The following is a 19,895-nucleotide window of genomic DNA, read 5'->3' as shown; positions in this document are numbered from 1 at the left end:
CTTAGCAGGAATAGTCACTTATTTAGCTGAAGAAATATTGTTTGATTGAATTACAAGCTGGGGATATTTTGTAACAGGCAGCATATGCATCATATTACTTTGCTAAAATCCAAAAATATCTCTGTATTCAAAACATATCTGGCCCCACGGGTTTTGGATCAATGCCTGCGGATCTGTAGTAGCTTCAAAATTAATTCCAGAATTTTCCTTCACTATTTCCCTCCAGGGCCTGAATTAATTATACTGGATTTTGTGGCTAAAAGGAAAAGGTCACATATGGAAATTGGAAGTCTTCATAATTTAGTGGGGAATTTAATGGGAGGGGAGTACTTTTATAGAGCCAGGGGTTAGGGTAGAGTCTCCCCCAAAGACCTGGAGAAGACAATATTTACCCCTGAGCAACGGGTTCCTCACCCCTTTGTATACCTTTGGCTAATATTCACCCAGGAAAGAGACTACAAAGAGGGAAATTTAGAGGCACCTGGGTGGCTCAGCTGGTTAAGCAACTTACTCTTGATTTCGGTTCAGGTCATGATCTCACAGTGTGTGAGTTCGAGCCCCACATCAGGCCCTGCGCTGACAGTGCAGAGCCTGCTTGGGATTGTCTCTCTCTCTCTATGCCCGTCCCCTGCTTGCGCTCTCTCTGTTTCTCTCAAAATAAATGAATAAAAAGGGAAATCCATTCCCTGATTCAGTTGGGGAGCTCATCATAAGGTAAGAACTGCCTTCACTATACAAACAGGCTTTAAAATGAGGATTTGATTCACTAACCAAGCCAGAAAAGTTTGCTTCTGGAGTAGCAAAAGCAAGAGAATTGACACTGTGGGATCAGATCACTTTTATAAGCCAAGCTTGGAATCTATATTCCCTTTACATTACTTTTTATATGAGAAAATGTATTCTGCATACAAAATGCCATGTAGAGCACAACGCATTTCTAAGTCGGACACTAGCTATAAATATGTAATATTCTTCTAAGTGTCATCATTTTATTGTCCAAGAAATATTTATTGGGCACTTATAACAGATACTCAGAATAGAAGGTTCAACAAGAGACAATGGACCAGACCTCACACTATTCAGACACTAGGCAGAGAGACAATGGGGAGAAAGTAAAACGCAGATTAAAGTAAACTCAAACTGACCAGCCATGAGATCATGACCTGAGCAAAAGTCAGAAGCTTAACCGACCCAGCCACCCAAGTGCCGCATAAGAAACTTTCTAAATACATATATGTATCCTCCAAGTTCTGCTAGTAAGAAAGAGTTTATCTGGAAAAGAATCGCTTACAGAGTTCACAATAGAATAAAAGCGTAATTTTTCCAAAATTTAGATGTTGAACACTATTTGAATCTCAAAACAACAGTGTGGAAGTTTGTCATTAAAAAAAAAAAAGTTCTCAACTTTGCCAAAAAGGAGGTGGAACGTTCGTGTCTGATCTGATAGCTGTCATCCACATTTTTAGAAAATGTGTCCCAATATTCTACATACCATCCTTTTGAAAACAACAGTCTAGTGCCATTGAAGTGCCAAGATTAAATTTTCTAAGTGGAAACCAAAAAACAACTTCTACCTTCCCTGAAATCAGGAAATCCTAGAACGTCCACAACACAACCCAAGGAAACAAAGCCTTGGATTCACACACGTCCTTTTCCTAATGGCGGTTATTTGGTAGAGAGTGCATATAAAGGAAAGCAAGAAGACAAAAAGGGCTTACTTTTCCTCATGGCAGCTCGTAGCGCGGTTGAGGGTACCACCGTCAGCAGAAACGGGAAGCTGTAGGTTGAAAGCACACAGAAGAATTACATGCTTGTTCCCTTAGGCCAGTTTGCATCAACCACATAATACCAAGGACCGAAAGTCAGTCCATGCTTGATGTTAATCCCCTAAAGGAACAAAAAAGAAATAACTAAGTCCTGAACTGAGTCTTGGGCATAACGCAACTACCCCTGTACTTTTAGATTTCTAAAAGGCATGAGAAATCCCGTGGGACAGAAATGCCCTCCTGGAAATCAGTAATCAGGATCCTCAAGAATAAGGTCTGGGAGGTGTGGACTATGTACTTGATGAAGTTATTAACTTGGGAAATTTGGACCATGGGGGAAATTTTGAAGGTCATTAACCAGGAAAGTGAAATCAGTCCAGGAGGCCTGTGTTCAGTGTCTAGAATTATGAAGCACTCATCTTGGCACTAAAGGGAGAATTACAAAGATGTGTAAGACATCACTTCCATCCCATTGAAGAGATAAGCCTGTATACATATAACCAAAAATTGAGTATTGTGCACATAGTAACAACAGCTAATTATTTTTTTAACATTTATTTATTTATTTATTTATTTATTTATTTATTTATTTTAATTTTTTTTAACGTTTATTTTTGAGACAGAGAGAGACAGAGCATGAATGGGGGAGGGTCAGAGAGAGAGGAAGACACAGAATCTGAAACAGGCTCCAGGCTCTGAGCGGTCAGCATAGAGCCCGACGCGGGGCTCGAACTCACGGACTGCAAGATCGTGACCTGAGCCGAAGTCGGCTCCTTAACCGACTGAGCCACCCAGGCGCCCCAACATTTATTTATTCTTTGAGAGAGAGAGAGAGAGAGAGAGAGCGAGAGCGAGTGGGGGAGGGGCAGAAAGAGAGACGGAGACACAGAATCCTAAGTAGGCTCCAGGTTCTGAGCTGTCTGCATAGAGCCTGATGCAGGGCTCAAACTCAAAAACTGTGAGATCATGAGCTGAGCCAAAGTCAGATGCTTAACCAGTTGAGTCACCCAGGCGCCCCAGCAGCTAATTAGTAATACTCACAAGATACGTATTACATGCCACATGTCATTCTAAAGGGTTTTCCATGTTTTATTATATATCACAACCACCCCATGAGACAGGTACCATTATTATGCTATTTTACAGTGGGAAAACTTAAGCTCAGAGAATCTGAGTAACTTACGTAAGGTCACACAGCTCCTAAGTGGTAACCAGGGATGTAAACCCAGGCTCCAGATGCCACTTACCTCTCTGCTCACCACACAACATAAGATGCAAAGGGTTCTAATTCTGACTACAGTAAATTATGGAGGCAGGATGAGGTGGGGAGGTAGGGAAAGGAGAAGAGGGAGCTTCCAGGAGGAAGTAGAAATTGAGAGGTATGTTGCCCAAATGGACACATTATAACCTCCAACAAAACAACTGGGTTCCCTAGATCTAGTTTCCTTATCTCTAAGCAAGACTGATGAGATTATCTCTCAAGTCCCTTTGGATCTTTTATTTTTATTTTTTGTTTTTTTAACGTTTATTTATTTTTGAGAGAGACAGAGCATGTGCGAGCAAGGTAGGGGCAGAAAGAAGGACAGACAGAATCCCAAGCAGGCTCCCCATTGTCAGTACAAAGCCCATTGCGGGGCTCAAACCCACGAACCATGAGATCATGACCTGAGCCATCCCCTCTTTTGACATGATCTTTTAAATCACTTCAGAATTCCCCTCTTGTGACATCACCAAAGACAGTACAAAAAGAAGGAGCTGTGGGACAAAACAATTGAATAATAGCTATGTGACACTCGGAGAGTTGTCTACCTTTTTGGAACCTTAGTTTCTTCATTGATACAATCAGATCATCTTTATAAGTTGTTGTACAGGTTAAATAACCTATGCACAGTGCCTGGCACATAGGAGGGACTGGATTAATTTCAGTCTCTACTCCCCCTTTTTTCTTTAACTGCAAAAAAATCTCAGTTCTTGAACCGAGCTAAACTTTAGATGAGTGACTGGCCACACATTAGGAGAATTTGGAGGAAGACTGAAAAATAAAAGGATATTTTCTAAAATATCTCATAGATTTTGGGGCACCTGGTGGCTGGGTCAGTTGAGCATCTGACTCTTGATTTTGGATCAGGTCATGATCCCAGCATCATGGGATCGAGCCCCACATTGGGCTCTACACTGGGCATGGAGTCTGCTTAGGATTCTCTCTCTCTCCCTGTGCCGCTCTTCCCGCTCACATGCTCTCTCTCTCCAAAATTAAAAAAAAAACAAAACTTTTTCCTTCTCTTGAACTTTTTTTTTTTTAATCTTTATTTATCTTTGAGAGAGAGACAGACAGACAGAGCACAAGTGAGGGAAGAACAAAGACAGAGGGAGACACAGAATCCGAAGCAGCATCCAGGCTCTGAGCCCGACGCGGGGCTCGAACTCACAGACCACGAGATCGTGACCTGAGCCAAAGTCAGACTCTTAATTGAGTGAGCCACCCAGGCGCCCCTTGATCTCTTTCATTATACAACTCAACTACCTTAATGAACAGTCACATGATAAACTAGAAATCAAGAGGTGAATGCACATACTATTTATAAGCCATGATTTATATGGCCTAGGAAACTTTCAATATTCCATAAGTTACGGAAAAGTACACAGTTAAAAGAATCAAAGTCTTTGTAATGTTACATGCTGAAATGGACTAGTTTGTTTGAAAGTTTTAAAAGTTTCAAACTGGCAGAGTTTGAAGTTTTATTATCAAAGATTAAGTAAAGATAGAGGTCATGAAGCATATCTGTAGAAGAGAAATGACAAATATCATATTGAAATCCAAGAGAAAACAAGATTATGTAAGTAGATGTTTGGTTTCTTCTTTGACTAACTCAGAATACATTTTTTTTTTTTTAATCAGCACTAGCTCAGGAGATCTGAGGCTTTTCTTTCCTTCTTACTTCTTTTTAATTAAGGTTTAACTTAACATATATTAAAGTGACCAATCTTAACTGTACATTCAGTTAATTTTCACATATGCATACACCTATGTAATCATCACCCAGATCAATATAGAGAACATTTCAAGAATCCCTGAAAGTTTCCTATCCCCTTTTCAGTCCACACCCAAAAGGTAACCTCTCTCCACACTTTTTTTTTTTTTTAACATTTATTTATTTTTGAGACAGAGAGAGACAGAGCATGAACGGGGGAGGGGCAGAGAGAGAGAGAGACACAGAATCAGAAGCAGGCTCCAGGCTCTGGGCCATCAGCCCAGAGCCCGACGCGGGGCTCGAACTCACGGACCGCAAGATCGTGACCCGAGCTGAAGTCGGACGCTCAACCGACTGAGCCACCCAGGCGCCCCTCTCCACACTTTTAAATACAGCATGGTAACAAAAATAGGCAATGATCAGTGAAAAAGTAAAGGAGTCCTAAACGTAATTTTGCTGTGTTTCCTAGGGTGTGCTAGTTTTTCATTACAAGCACTACTCATGGGCAGTTTAGTAACCAACAGATACCCAAGGTGATAAGGAATTAGCCCACTGGCTGATAAACTGAAACCCAGAGCCTAGAACGTTCTTACCCTACAAGAGTCCCATGACCCATTTCTTTCTTCTAGAGCAAAATGCTTAAAGAAAGAACTGGGAGAATTAAACCAGGCTGTCAGCAAACCTAGTGTCAATATAAAAGACTCATAAGTGACTCAATGAGGGCTCAGCAAAAATTCTGGCTTGGGGTTAGCAAAGTCAAGATAGGTAACAACAATGAGTCAGACCCCAAGTCTTGATTGGATCATGAAGCAGTCAACTGTGCATAGAGATGCCTCTGATTTGACACCAATGGAGCACGAACTTTGAGTTGTTTCCCAACTGTCAGAGTTTGACATTCTTGCATACATTTCTTTTTTGCAACACATTTGTTCTGATAACTTTCAGGTCTTTTAGTAAAAGTTGGGAATACTATGAGTGACACAGGGGGTCTACTGGGCAGCAAGGCAATAAGATGTACAAGTTTGGTTCGTGCCTAATCTCAACACCTGAGCTAATGCCATATTTTAGTTTAGTCAAACTATAGATTGTCTGTTAATAACTTTTCCAAACATGGATACCTTTTGAGAATAAAAGGGGACTCTCTTATAAATACGCCATAGTAGTGGGACTGAATCAGGACTCTCAAGGCAACCAGACTCTATAATCATTCTGTCAGACTTCATATTGATTACCTCCTAATTCCAATGACTTCTTTATCATTAAACGAAAGCTTTTAGAGTGGCAAAGACATTTGAGAGAGGAAAAAACCCAGGACACGTCAGAAATTACAGATGAGGCCTAGCAGGCTAAATATATCGATGTCACTGATGTAAGGATGGAGTTTTAGCTTGTGATATAAGGAAATCAGGTAGAAGAGGATTGAGGACTCAGAGGGGAATAGATGTTACATCTTCTATAGTTAGTAATGCCTTCTAGCAGGTGACACAATGATTTAAGGGGCTGATGATCTAAGGGAGGGCAGGACATTCAATTTGTTAAAATGTTATTCTCATCAATAGCAACGTGATAATGACAATCAACAGTTTACTGTACTAATTCCTTTATATACATGAGCTTTTTAAATTCCCCAATGATCCTGTAACATAGATACTACTGCTATTCCCATTTTTTTCCCCACAGATGAGGAAACTGAGGCTTAGAGGAGGTAACTCACTAGTCAAAGGTAGTAAAATGCATATTAGGACTCTTAGATCAGTTTGAATCTCAATCATTCTGTATTTTACCTCACTTCATCCCCACCCCTCCCCTGGCTGAGACTCTTTTGCCACAGAACAATTCCCTCAAGTAACTCCAGTAAGGAGAGTTATTTACCAAAGGAAAGAGACAGAGGGGCAGAAAAGCAAATACCCTAGGACTGCATGAGCAGTTCAGCTGAGAAGCCAGGAATCAAGACCATTCCCACCAGCTCTCACCTCCTGTTTCTTTGCAGTGTCTAATACTAATTTATACATTTTCTCAAAATCTGGAGACTTGGGATTCTATAGGACTAAGCATTTCCAGTGTCTGAATCTCCCCCTAATGTGTGTTTTACTAAAGCGATTATTATGTTTTTTAATAAAAAGGAAAGATGAACTTTTATTTCTTTTTTTAAAGTTTATTTATTTTATTCTGAGAGAGAGAGACAGAATGTGAGCAGAGGAGGGGCAGAGAGAGCAGGAGAGAGAAAATCCCCAGAAGGCTAGGTGCTGTCACCTTGAACTCACCAACTGTGTGATCATGACCCTAGCCAAAATCCAGAGTCGGATGCTTACCCAAGTGAACCACCCAGATGCCCCTAATTTTATTTCTGACTACTACTAAAAGTAGAAATTAAATTCTGATTCTAGTCATCCTGTGATCATAACACACAGGGTAACATTCTGTTGTGATCTGGTATGCTTTTAGAGGTAGAAGCCAATACAAAGAAGCACAGGGCCCCAAAGGAAGGAGGCGAATGCACTTACTTTCCCAAGAGAATAGACTGTAATAATTACTCTCGCCTCAGGAAGTTTATTGAAAACTGTCATTTTGCAATTGGTACTTCCAACATTTCTGGGTAAAAAGTTTTCCCCCCCTTCATTCTTTTAGTTTCTATAAGACGGAAAGGGATACAGCTGTAACCACGAAGTCTAGAGCCCTTTCCTTGAGGCCAGCGTTCTGTTACTTCAATGCTGTATTCCATTAATAGATGCACATTCCAGCACAAAGCACAGTGTCTGGACCAGACCCCAGTTCTCCTGACTTCCAGCCAAGAGTCTTTCCAGCAAGTTGTGCACATGTGCGCATGTGGGGGGGGGGGGGGGGGGGGGGAGGGGCTACGTGGAGAGTGGGAGTGACTTGTGTGTGACCCGAAACAGAAGAACGTGAAGCATCCCATGGCCATCACCTGCCCCTTCCCACCATCTGACATCCAAGGGTCTGGTCCTGATATATAAACGTGATAGGTTTTGACTGAGGTTCTGTGTATGTACATATTGTAAATAACCATTCACTGAACTCTCTTCCGGTGGACTGTGAACTCACTCATAGCACATAGGTGCTTATTTATTTTTAAATCTCTATCATGCAGAATATAGCTTGGCACATGAAAGGCACCAAAAAAAAAAAAAAAAAAAAAAAAAACCAAAAAAAAAGAAAATACTGGTTAGAATAAAGGAAGGAAGGAAAGAAGGAAGGCCAGACTGTAAATTTGCCTCAAATGATGGGTCTATTTATAAAACTGAAACTGAGGCACCTGGGTATCTCAGTCGGTTGACTGTCGGACTTTAGCTTGGGTCATGATCTCACAGCTTGTGCTTTCGAGCCCCATGGGGCTCTGTGCTGACAGCTCAGAGCCTGGAACCTGCTTTGGATTCTGTGTCTCCCTCTCTGTCCCTCCCCCATTCACACTCTCTGTCTCTCTCTGAAAATAAATAAATAAATAAATAAATAAATAAATAAATAAATAAATAAATAAAACATTAAAAAATAAAATAAGACATAAAACTGAAACAAAAAGTAAAAGCAAAATAAATCTGTGGCTACTTGAGGGAAACAAAAAAACTTTCTTGTTTGTCTGAAGGGTTTTCTCCATTCGCTCCTCCCCTGTTCCTCCTGTGCTATCGTTTTTGTTAAGTAATTCTTAGAAAGGAATACCATCAGAAAACCAATTGGAAGAAAGGATAACAAAATGCTAACAGGAATTGTTGAAAAGGAGTAACATGAAAGTATGTAAAAAGGAATAAAAATCCAAAGAAATAAAAAGTGTGCAACTGGTGATAAAAAGAAAAAAATTTAACAACAGTAACTCCTTTGAATAATTCAGTATTAACTGCTTCAAAACAGTGTCCTAATTGCACTATGCAGACTACTTCCTCAGAACATTTCACAGGGAGCAAAACAGCACATGTGAAACCCAGGCACAAGGAAAGAGCACAGCCAGTGCTTTTAAGAATGGCATGATCATCAGTTCCCAGAACAAGGAAAGGAAGTTGCTGTATGAATGTTTCCCTAAGAAAAACTGAGAGATTCCCTAACTTATAATCGTTGCCTGTGGATTATAAACAGTGATTCTTGGACTTACTTCGGAGCCAGACCATCTGGGAGTCATGGGACCTCTCTGACCCATTTGAAACACGTGCCGTCCTAGCATAAGCCAAAGGTTTTCTTTTTTAAGTTGGAGGTGCGGGGTAGGAGGATTTGATTTAAATTTCTTTTTCATGAACTCTCTTTTTCCCCTGCAAATTACACACACACACACACACACACACACGCACACACACACACACACACACATACGACAAACGTGGGGCACCTGGTTGTCTCAGTAAGTGGAGTATGTGACTCTTCATCCCAGGATTGTGAGTTTGAGACGCATGTTGGATGTAGAGATCCCTTTTAAAAATTAAAAATTGTTGGGGCGCCTGGGTGGCTCAGTCGGTTAAGCATCCGACCTCAGCTCAGGTCATGATCTCATGGTCTGTGAGTTTGAGTCCCGTGTCGGGCTCTGTGCTGACAGCTCAGAGCCTGGAGCCTGTTTTGGATTCTGTGTCTCCCTCTCTCTCTCTGACCCTCCCCCGTTCATGCTCTGTCTCTGTCTCAAAAATAAATAAACCTTAAAAAAAAAATTGAAAATTCTTGAAAAGAAGGTCAGGGGTGCCTGGGTGGCTCAGTTGGTCGAGCATCCAACTCTTGGTTTTGGTTCACGTCATGATTTCATGATTTCGTGAGTTTGAGCCCTGCGTCAGGCTCTGCGCTGAAAGTGTGGAGCCTGCTTGGGATTCTCTCTCTCCCACTCTCCCTCTGCTCCTACCCCATTCACGTTCTCTGTCAAAATGAATAAATGAACTTAAAAAAAAAGTCCAATGCTACTACTCAACATTAGAACATCTCGGGTCATCTGGAGTTCCAAAAGATTATGGCTGAGAACCAATGGTTAGAAACAATCACCCAATGATTTCTTCATTCATTCAACACATATTTATTAAGCTCCTAACATTAACCAGGTACTGTGGATAGAATGGCAAACACAAGCCCCTTTGGGGAGGGGGGGAAGATTCCAATCTTATGGGAGGGGACAGATAAGAAACAAATGGACAGAGAAGATAATATCTCTATGAGACCATCTCCCACCAACCTTCTCTTCCCTCCTTATACACCAGGCACAGTAGAGAACAGTGGCCTTTTTTTGCTGTCCCTAGACTATGGCCAAGGTCAGACTTGCCTCGACACCTTTAGCCATGTTCTCCCCAATGGCTGCCCAGATTTGCACTCAGACTTCACATGGCTTCTTCCTTCCCCTCTTTCAAGTCTGACACGTCACGCCTTAAAGAGGCTTCCCTGATCTTCCTGTGTAAAATAGCCCTCCCTCGTTCTCCATTGTTTTCTGTTTTTGTTGTTTGTATCTCTCATCTGTTGAAATTGTGTTCTTTATGTGCTTATTGTTCTCATTTTCAATTGTCCCACTAGAATGCAAGACCCAACACACCACGGATATTTCCTGTTTTGTTCACTTGTATACCTCATGCATGTATAAAAGTGCTGTTAGAAATGCTCATTTATGGGAAGCCTGGGTGGCTCAGTCAGTTAAGCATCAGATTCTTGGTTTCTGCTCAGGACATGATTTCACAGTTCATTCAATGGAGCCCACCGCTGGACTCTGTGATGGCAGCATGGAGCCAGCTTGGAATTCTCTCTCTCATCCTCTGCCCCTCTCCCCTTCTTGTGCTCTCTCAAAATAAATAAACATTAAGAAAGAAAGAAAGAAAGAAAGAAAGAAAGAAAGAAAGAAAGAAAAGAAAGAAAGGAAAGAAAGGAAGAAAAAGAGAGAAGGAGAAAGAAGGAAAGAAAGAAAGAAAGAAAGAAAGAAAGAAAGAAAGAAAGAAAGAAAGAAAGAGAAAAGGGGTTCCTGGGTGGCTCAGTCGGTTAAGCATCAGATTCTTGGTTTCTGCTCAAGACATGATCTCACAGTTCATTCAATGGAGCCAGCTTGGGATTCTCTCTCTCATCCTCTGCCCCTCTCCCCTTCTTATGCTCTCTCTCAAAATAAACATGAAAGAAAGAAAGAAAGAAAGAAAGAAAGAAAGAAAGAAAGAAAGAAAGAAAGAAAGAAAGAGAGAGAGAAAAGGGGAGGGGTTCCTGGGTGGCTTAGTCAGTTAAGCGTCAGATTCTTGGTTTCTGCTCAAGACATTATCTCACAGTTCATTCAATGGAGTCCAGTGCTGGGCTCTGCGATGGCAGCATGGAGCCAGCTTGGGATTCTCTCTCTCATCCTCTGCCCCTCTCCCCTTCTTGTGCTCTCTCAAAATAAATAAACATTAAGAAAGAAAGAAAGAAAGAAAGAAAGAAAGAAAGAAAGAAAGAAAGAAAGAAAGAAAGAAAAGAAAGGAAGAGAAAGAAAGGAGAAAGAAAGAAAGAAAGAAAAGAAAGAAAGAAAGAAAAGAAAGGAAGAGAAAGAAAGAAGGAGAAAGAAAGAAGGAGAAAGAAAGAAAGAAAGAAAGAAAGAAAGAAAGAAAGAAAGAAAGAGAGAAAAGGGGCAAAAGGGGCGCCTGAGTTCAGGCTCAGTTGGTTAAGCGTCTGACTTCACTCAGGTCATGATCTCACGGTTCATGGGTTCGAGCCCCCCCACTGGGCTCTGTGCTGACAGCTCAGAAGCCTGGAGCCTGCTTCAGATTCTGTCTCATGTCTCTGGCCCTCCCTTGCTCATGCTCTGTCTCTCTCTTTCTCTATCAAATACAAAATAAAACATAAAGCATTTAAAAAGAAAAAAACAAATGCCCATTTATTCACATCCACATTGAAAAAGTATCCAGTCAGAGAGCCTCATCTGTTATCTGCACTGTGGAAGCCACTCCCCAGACATGGTCCCTGGTAAACTACACTCCAGGTATTTACACCTTGATTGTGGGCTGGCTCTGGGGGCTCACCTTTGACCACTAGAAAGCAGAGCTGAAGCTGCCTGATATCCAAGGCTATCTCATAAAAAGCCTTGTGGATTCCCCTTTTAGCATTACAGAACACGTGCTCTGGAGGAAGTCAGCCATCAAGTAAAAAGTCGAAGTATACAGAGATGGCCATGTTGTAAGGAAACCCACCTGGCCACGGGGCGGGCCATGCAGGGAGACAAAATGCTCCACTACTCTGCACCTGTTCCAGCTATCCCAGCTGAAGCACCAGACATAGGAGGTGCATGTCTAGCTCCATCGAGTTTTCAAACGACTCCAACGACAGTGACTGCCTGAGAGACCCCTATGAGAACTGTGCAGGTGAGCCCTGTCAACCCACCGTACCATGAGAGGAAATATTAAATTATTGTTTTAAGCCACAAACTTTGAGGTAGTTATGCAGCAATATTTAACGACAAAATTCAGCCACCAAAGATAGCTCTAGACTCCAACAGTTCTTTGCTCACAAACATTATACACGTGTAGGGTCCTTGGGATCTCCCTCCCAAGATCACTCTCTGATAAGGTACGTTTCTCTGCCATTCTGCTCACTCTCCTACACCCCTAGGTGAAGGGGTGAAGAAAGAAAGAAAGAAAGAAAGAAAAGAAAGAAAGAAAGAAAGAAGAGAGAGAGAGAGAGAGAGAGAGAGAGAGAGAGAGAGAAAGAAAGAAAGAAAGAAAGAAAGAAAGAAAGAAAGAAAGAAAGAAAGAAAGAAAGAGAAAGAAAAGAAAGAAAAGAAAGAAAGAGAAAGAAAAGGGGCGCCTGAGTTCAGGCTCAGTTGGTTAAGTGTTCTTTCTTTCTTTCTTCTTTCACCCCTTCACTCCTACACCTACACAGTGAAACTCAGGAAAGCTGAATCTTCATCCTCAGGGAATCACTGTCATCTTGGCCAAGTCCCTCAACCCTCTGAAGCTCAGGCTCTTCTCTGAAAAATGTAGATTTCATTTGAAATTTTTGTTCAATGTGGCACAAGCAACACTTTTCCCCCTTCTTCAAATAGAAACTAATACAGAACACAAATACATGAAAAGAGGGGGCCCCTGGGTGGCTAAGCTGGTTGGGCATCCAACTTCAGCTCAGGTCATGATCTTGCAGTTTGTGAGTTCGAGCCCTGTGTGGGGCTCTGTGCTGACAGCTCAGAGCCTGGAGCCTGCTTCAGATTCTGTGTCTCCCTCTCTCTCTGCCCCTCCCCTGCTTGTGCTCTGTCTCTGTCTCTCTCTCTCTCAAAAATAAACATTAAAAAACTTAAAAACAAAACAAAACAAAACCAAATACATGAAAGAGACTTAAGAGGAAGAGGTCTAGCAGAAGCAGGAAAGGCTGTGTATCTGAGTGGTGCTAAGAGGGAGGCTGTTGTCAGAAGACCTCAGTTGAAAGGCCGGCTCCTCAACTCTCTAGTTCAAAGAGCTCCGACTCTCGACTCTCGCAGAACCTGTGTGAAAACCACATACCGGATGGTCTCAGGGGCTTCCTTACTTCACGCGTGACCTGTAACATTAACCATACAGAAAACAGACATCTACTTTAAACCTCTGGGGTAGATTTCAATGTCTTAATTATGTGGCATTGTGTATTTTATTTTTATTTTTCATTTGACACAGAGAGTATGTATGCCTAAGCCAGGGAAAAGGGCAGAGGAAGAATCCTAAGCAGGCTCCACACTCAGCACAGAGACCGAGGTGGGGCTCAATCTCACAACCCTGGGATCATGACCTGAGCTGAAATCTAGAGTTGGACACTCAACTGACTGAGCTACCCAGGTTCCCCTGTGTATTTTAAATTTTTAAAAAAGAACATTGGACCGGCAGAGTTTTGTTTACTGCTGCTGCTTTCTCCCCAGAACATGACTTAGACTAGTGTTTCCCAGCTACCGCTGGCCCCCACACCAGGAAGCCCCTTACCATCTTGTCCACTTCTCTCAACATGGATGCTAAACTTGGTTCGTGCCTCATCCCTAGAGAGAGGAAGAGACTATTTCAAGTTTTTTCCATTTTGCAGTATAACCTGGTTTGGGAAATACTGGTTTAGAACCATTCTATTTGACTTTTTTTAAATATTATTCTCAAAGATGTGCATAGTAGGAGATTCCCATGCCTTACTATAGATTCCCATTCCAATGTTTAGTGGCTGTGCTCATCAGGAAATTTCCCTTCCTATAAGTAAATGCTTCTCAAACTTTCATTCTTAAAACTTTTTTTTCAAAGTCTTAAAATCAAATTCTTCAGTGTCACCATGGGGCTCTCTTCTGAACTCGTGCAGTGTTTTCCATTTTCCTCCTTTGAACACTGAGCTTAAATTGAAAAACGGGAATGGTCTGATGAGTGTTCATGAATTTTCTTTGACTTATGACACTGATACATTGAATATTATGCATAGTTATGACAGCTTGTATCTTGGTAAGAGCATCAACAGCTTCTTAAACATGTCGTCAGACAATAGTTATGAAATTACAGGCATGTGATGATCCTTTAGTGTACCTCTATTGGCTAATAAATACATTGCCTGCCATTTGTTATCAATTAGGCAATTACTTGACCACACCTTACACTATCATCTCCACTCAAATCTCTAAACTCATATCTGAACTCTGCCCCTGAGACTATGCATGCACAGTGTATCTGATCAATGTAAAAAAGACACCAACTTTGATCGATATTCCAAGCCGTTAAGTAGGAGTCTTCTGCAACCTGAAAGGTGATGGATTAGGCATTTACTACTGGATCTGATTAAATAACTGGAAAAAGTAACAGCTAGAACTCTTCTTTGATGTTAGAAACAAGAAATTAGGCGCCCAGAGGCTAGGAGGAAGAAAAGTAAAGGGTCTGTTATCGGAGCAAAATCAAAGAGCCCCCTAAAATATATTTCAGACATAATCTTACGTTTCTATTTGTCACACTACAGTGAAATATCCCCTATCATCTACTGCTGCTCGCCTTTTTAAATACCGCATTCCACTTTCCTGTATGATAGCCCCATGAATAAACAAATTATGAAGCTGTCTGACAAAGTCTTTTAAAACCCAGGCAAACGTCACTAAGTAAAATAATAACATTTACTTGCTCCTTTGTAATTCTTCCCCGTTCTGGGAAGGACTAGCTGCTATTTCCCGCCACCTGCCCCTAAACCCATGCCCCTCCCCTCCCTTTCTCCCTTAAGATCACACTATTTTCAGTCCTCATCCTACACATTACAGAACAAGTTTGAGGGTACCCAAGTGCGCATTGATTGAGCTGTATGCCCATGCTGAGGAAGCTTTCAACACTGGTTTTTATTCATGCATCAAAAGAGGCCTAGCCAAGGTATCTCAAAAGGTTAAACATGTAACTAGCATCTGACCAGCAATTCCACTCCTAGATATATACCCAAAAGAAAGGAAAGCAGGGACATGAATAGGTATTTGTATGTCGTTCACAGCACTATTATTCACAAGAGCCAAAAGGTAGAAACAGGTCAAGTGTCCATGAACAGGTCAACAGATAAACAAATGTGGGGTATACACACAATGGATTATAATTCAGCCATAAAAAAAGAATGAAGTGATGAGATACGCTATAACTTAGGTGGAACTTGAAAACATTATATGCAGTGATACAAGCCAAACATAGCAAGAAAAATATCACATGACTGCACTTACATGAAGTATCCGGAACAGACAAATTCAAAGACACACAAAGTAGAATAAAGGTTACCAGGGACCCAGAGGAAGGGAGGAAGGCTTATTGTTGAATGGGTACAGAGTTGATGTTGGATAGGACAAAAAGTTTGGGGCATAGAGAGTGGTAACTTTTACACATACTGTGAGTATATTTAATGTCACTGAATGTACGCTGGCCAATGGCTAAAATCATAAATATTATGTATACTTTACTGCAATAAAAAAATAGTTGGGGCAAAAACTGAGCTCTCCTCTGATCTGTAGTGGATGCTGTTAGGAAGGCACCTGAGATTTAAGGAGAGAGTACTACCCAGTTTAGGACGGTGATAACCTCCTATATTTCAGGCCCACACCTGTCATGAGTAGGAGAGGTGGCTAGAGAAAGGACCTGACGGCTGAAGGTGTAATGTCCCCAGGAAAAGCCAGGAAGGGATACCTAAGAGAGCTTGCAAACCTTCTGGTCACACAAAGCCTTCCCCACCACACCCAGCCTGGCTTCCACAGGAGTCAATGGTGAAGAGCAACCCCCCTTTGCAGCAAAATAGGTGAGAAAGAGAGAGGGCATGAGAGACGGGGCACAATCTGCCAGGCCCACTCTCCTAGATTTTACAAAAACATTTTTATTTTATTTTCCAAGTGTTAGGACAATTTTGGAGCAAGCAGGCTACAAAAAGATGCTTTTGTTCTCTCAGCCTAACCACACAGCTAGTAAATGAAAAGGCAAAAAGAAATCTTTGGAAAGGCCTTGATCCCCCAAATGTGTGCACTAATCTGAAAGGGTAGGTGTTTTCTTTGACACACACCCTATATACACACATATACATACATAAATGTAAACACTATGGTTCCATAGTCTCTGCCATTATTCTGAAATCTAAAAATTAAATTTAAAGAAACAAAAAGGTCTTGCAGCCGCAGGCAGGGCAGAAAGTTCGCTTTTTTTCCCCCCAGCCATGTCATGAACTATTGTTGCCACTTGTAATTGTTTTAAAGTCAGTTTGGGCTTCCAACAATAAGGTTTTACACTCCTCTTATTGTCAACGACTTAGAAAATCACCAACACATACTTTATTTGTTATAATAAGGGAATGTTTAGAAGGATGCCTGGCACCTAGAAGCTCTCAAAAATATGTGAAAGAAATGGATGATGTGGTTTTTAAAATTGTTTTAATATTTAAAAATATTTATTTACTTATTTATTTACTTACTTATTTATTTATTTTGATGGGGTGGGAAGGGGCAGAGGGAGAGAGAGAGAGGGAGACACACAATCCAAAGCAGGATCCGGGCTCTGAGATGTCCGCGCAGGGGCTCAAACCCACAAACCGTGAGATCATGACCTGAGCCCAAGTCGGATGTCCAACCAACTGGGCCACCCAGGCGCCCCTGGATGATGTTTCAAATGCAAACCTTGAGACAGATTCAGCATGCCAAAACCTCACCAAAAAGCGGGAAGAAGAGGCATTCCTTTTCCAGGTGGGGGGCACAGTCGAGGTTAAGTTGCTAATGAGATTTTGAGGAACGCTCTCCCTGCACCACCACCCCCACCCCTCTCCCCACCCCCACAACGGGGAAGGGTTAACCAGACAATCTCTAGAGACAACCACGTCTCGCTACCTTTGTCACTGAACTGACCTATTGTTGGAGCCCCGACGGAGCAGTCCCCAATGAGGCAATATCCTGTCTGAATAATTTAGGCCGGGACACCGCGCAGCCCACAGCGCGCATCTGGGAGACCGAGCGCCTCGCTCAGTCCGAACCATTTCCTGTAGCCGCAGAAGGCCGCCCGTTTTTAAAACTCCCCGGTTACAGCTGGGGGGGGGGGGGGTGCTAGGGAGGCGGGAGGAAGCCCAACTTACCAGGAGGCTAAATATACGGAGCCCAGTTAGGCAACTGTTCCACCTGCGTGGCCAATTAGCTTCCTCCCCCAGCCAGACTAGTTCAACAGGTTTGCAGGCGCTCGGGCCGGGCCTCGCGGGTTGGGGCAGGAGGCTGTCACTTGCCTTCGGCCCTCCCCTTCCCTCCCCGGCCCGCACGCCGGCGCCGACCAATCGCGGCCGCCCGGACGTGTCCAGGTTGGCGGCCCCGCGGCTCCGGGCCGGCCTGGATGCGCTGAGCGGCCGGGAGCGCGCGAGGAGGGCGCACGGAGGGCGCGGGGAAAGGCGCGGCTCGCGGGGCCTGCGCCCGGGACGCTGGGAGCCGCGAGGGGACGTCTGAAGGTGCCCTCCACCCGCGGCCCCGATGACCGAACTACAGCAAGATGTGGAAGACGCAAAGCCTGCCAAAGTGCTCGCGAAGAGAGACAGCAAAGTTGGCTCAGCCCAGTAAGTAGCGTCCGGCCCCGGGCGGGCGGGAGCGCGCTGCCCAAACTTCTGTGCCGGGGACGGGTTTGGCTTGGAACTTGACCGTGGACGGACAGCCCCGTGGCTTGAACTCTTTCGGGGGGCGCCCGGGCTCTTCTTTCTCTCCGATGCTGTAGTGGGGAACGAGGCACAGCAGCGTTTGAGGAACGGACCGCAGCTTGCAGTCTGGTGGGGATGTGAAGGATTGGAGCGAAAGCACGATTGGCGTGGTATCTGTCCCAAGGGAGGTCTGGGGCAGGCATTCAGATGTCTAAGTCAGGTCAAGGAACAGCGCTGACGCTTCCTTCTGTTCCTTACTTCTTCATGACGTGTATGAAGACGAAGCTACCTCGTAGATGCCATCTGGTTATTAGTTTCACAGCGATGTGTATTTTGTCATTTGATCCGGAACTAAAGGGTTGTCTTTTCTCCATCTCCTTCGTTTCTGCTCAAGTGAGAGGAGAAGTAGGAGAAAACATGAAATACGCTTTATCTTTCCCTTCAAGGACTGTCTGCCTTTGCTTGGGAACTTGACCCAAACTCGCTACATACTTTTTTCCTTTTCTTTTTTTTTTTTTTTTTTTTTTTTTTTTTTTTTTTGAGAGAGAGAGAGAGAGGGTGGGGGAGCGGCTGTAGAAGCACAATGAATATATAATAACATAAAACATTTCGAACATTGGGTTATGACTATCCTCTTAAAAGATTCATGTTCATAATAGGATTGGCACATTGCTGGGCCTAGGAACTCTTCTAGTTTCAGAAACTGAAAACTCAGATACTTGGATCACAAGGATTACCTTCCTGTAACAAAACTTATTTATCTTCCCCTGTACTACTGTTTTTAAAATCCAGAAGTATTATTTCCATGCTTGTTCTTGCCAAACATTCTTCTTTCCAAAAGGAAAAGGATCAGTATTTGGTTATTTTCTGTGTCGCTGTAACTTTAAGTGTTACTAAGATAAATATATAAATAACCTGTTAAAGAAGCCAATTTTTTTTTTTTTTTTTTTTTTTTTTTAGTACCAACCTGTTGGGGGTACCTAAAAAACAGTGAAAGTGCGATCTCCATTGTTTCAACATTTACTCAATTTTTATAACACGGTGTGGTTCCACATAAAGAATGGTGTTTATAAAAGCATATTCCATCTGTGTATTGGAGTTTGGGCTGAAGTTTTGGAAGAAAAATAGCTTTTACTAGCTGCTTTGATCTGTTGTGTCAAAGGCTTTGGTCATAATCTCTCCCAGTGTCTGCTTTCCTTGGCTGCCCTTTCTTCTGCCCCTCAGCTTTGTCAAGTTCAGCTGATATTCTTTCCTGTTTAAATGAACGATAAAAAGATGGTTGAGGGGGAAAAAATGCCATAGGTATAATAACCCTCACAACATGTTTTTGTTTTCTCTCCCCAAAATAAAGTCCTAACTCTGTTCTAATAACTCAAGCCCAAGAAAGAGATAAAGTAGCAAAGGACATTTCTTTTGCAGTTCATCCTTCTTTTAGATACTTCTCTTAAAAAAGAGGGATTGTGGCATTCTAAACAGCACTTCATAGAGGTGACAGGAGTGTTAAGTGGGCCAAGCAAGACTAGAAACCTGGACTGTAAACTCCTAGCCTAGACGTCAGCCCAGGCAGTGCTAAGTTCCAGTTACACAAAGCAAAATGATTCAAGTCCATGCGGCCGCTGGTAAGTCTTTACATCTTTGCATTCCCAGTAGTCTACTCAGTTCAGGAGAGTGTTTTAATAGATTGAGAAAGCCTGTTATCTGTTCAGATGAATTCTGTTAACTTCAAACTCTTCAGACGCTGGGGAAAATAATTTTATAGACAATAAACATAACCACCTTGAAGTGGAAGGCCCCAAACAGCCACACCTTCATTTGGAACCGCCAGTTTCACAAATTCATTTCAGTTCAACAAATACAGGAACGCCTACTGTTGGTTCCATCGTGGTGGGGAATACAGGAATGAGGGTTCAGAGGACATTGCTGGGGGCTGTGGCTACGTTAAACTCAAACAAGATACTACTATAAACAGTTTGGCCTATAACTGAATCTTCTCCACAGTTAAGGACGTTTGCCCGTTCAACGGTCTTTGGTAAGTTTTTCGTGGTTTATGGAGATTTTTGTTTGTTTTTCCCTGTAAAATGGTCACTTCCAGCCCTGCTGAAGTCACTTCTGAATCACTCAAAGACTTGAGACACTC

General features: G+C 42.5%; 1 protein-coding gene across 3 annotated transcripts in view; it reads left to right on the top strand.

Moving 5' to 3' along the window:
- The window catches only part of GRAMD2B (GRAM domain containing 2B), a 139,257-nt gene that overhangs the window by 39,162 nt on the left and 80,200 nt on the right, over positions 1–19,895 (top strand). Inside the window, exon 1 of one of the 3 annotated variants that reach the window (XM_053907528.1) lies at positions 17,302–17,680. The exons of the other annotated variants lie outside the window; for them this stretch is intronic. Within the exon in view, the coding sequence (XP_053763503.1) occupies positions 17,598–17,680 (83 nt within the window). The 5' untranslated portion in view covers positions 17,302–17,597. Of the gene's footprint in view, positions 1–17,301; positions 17,681–19,895 lie in introns of those variants that run through there. 3 annotated transcript variants of the gene reach the window in all.

This window comes from Panthera pardus, unplaced genomic scaffold (genome assembly GCF_024362965.1).
Source record: "Panthera pardus isolate Hobbes unplaced genomic scaffold, ASM2436296v1 HiC_scaffold_2, whole genome shotgun sequence".
Classification (NCBI taxonomy): domain Eukaryota; kingdom Metazoa; phylum Chordata; class Mammalia; order Carnivora; family Felidae; genus Panthera; species Panthera pardus.
The sequence above is the reverse complement of the archived record's forward strand: the minus strand, read 5'-3'. Positions and strand labels throughout refer to the sequence as shown.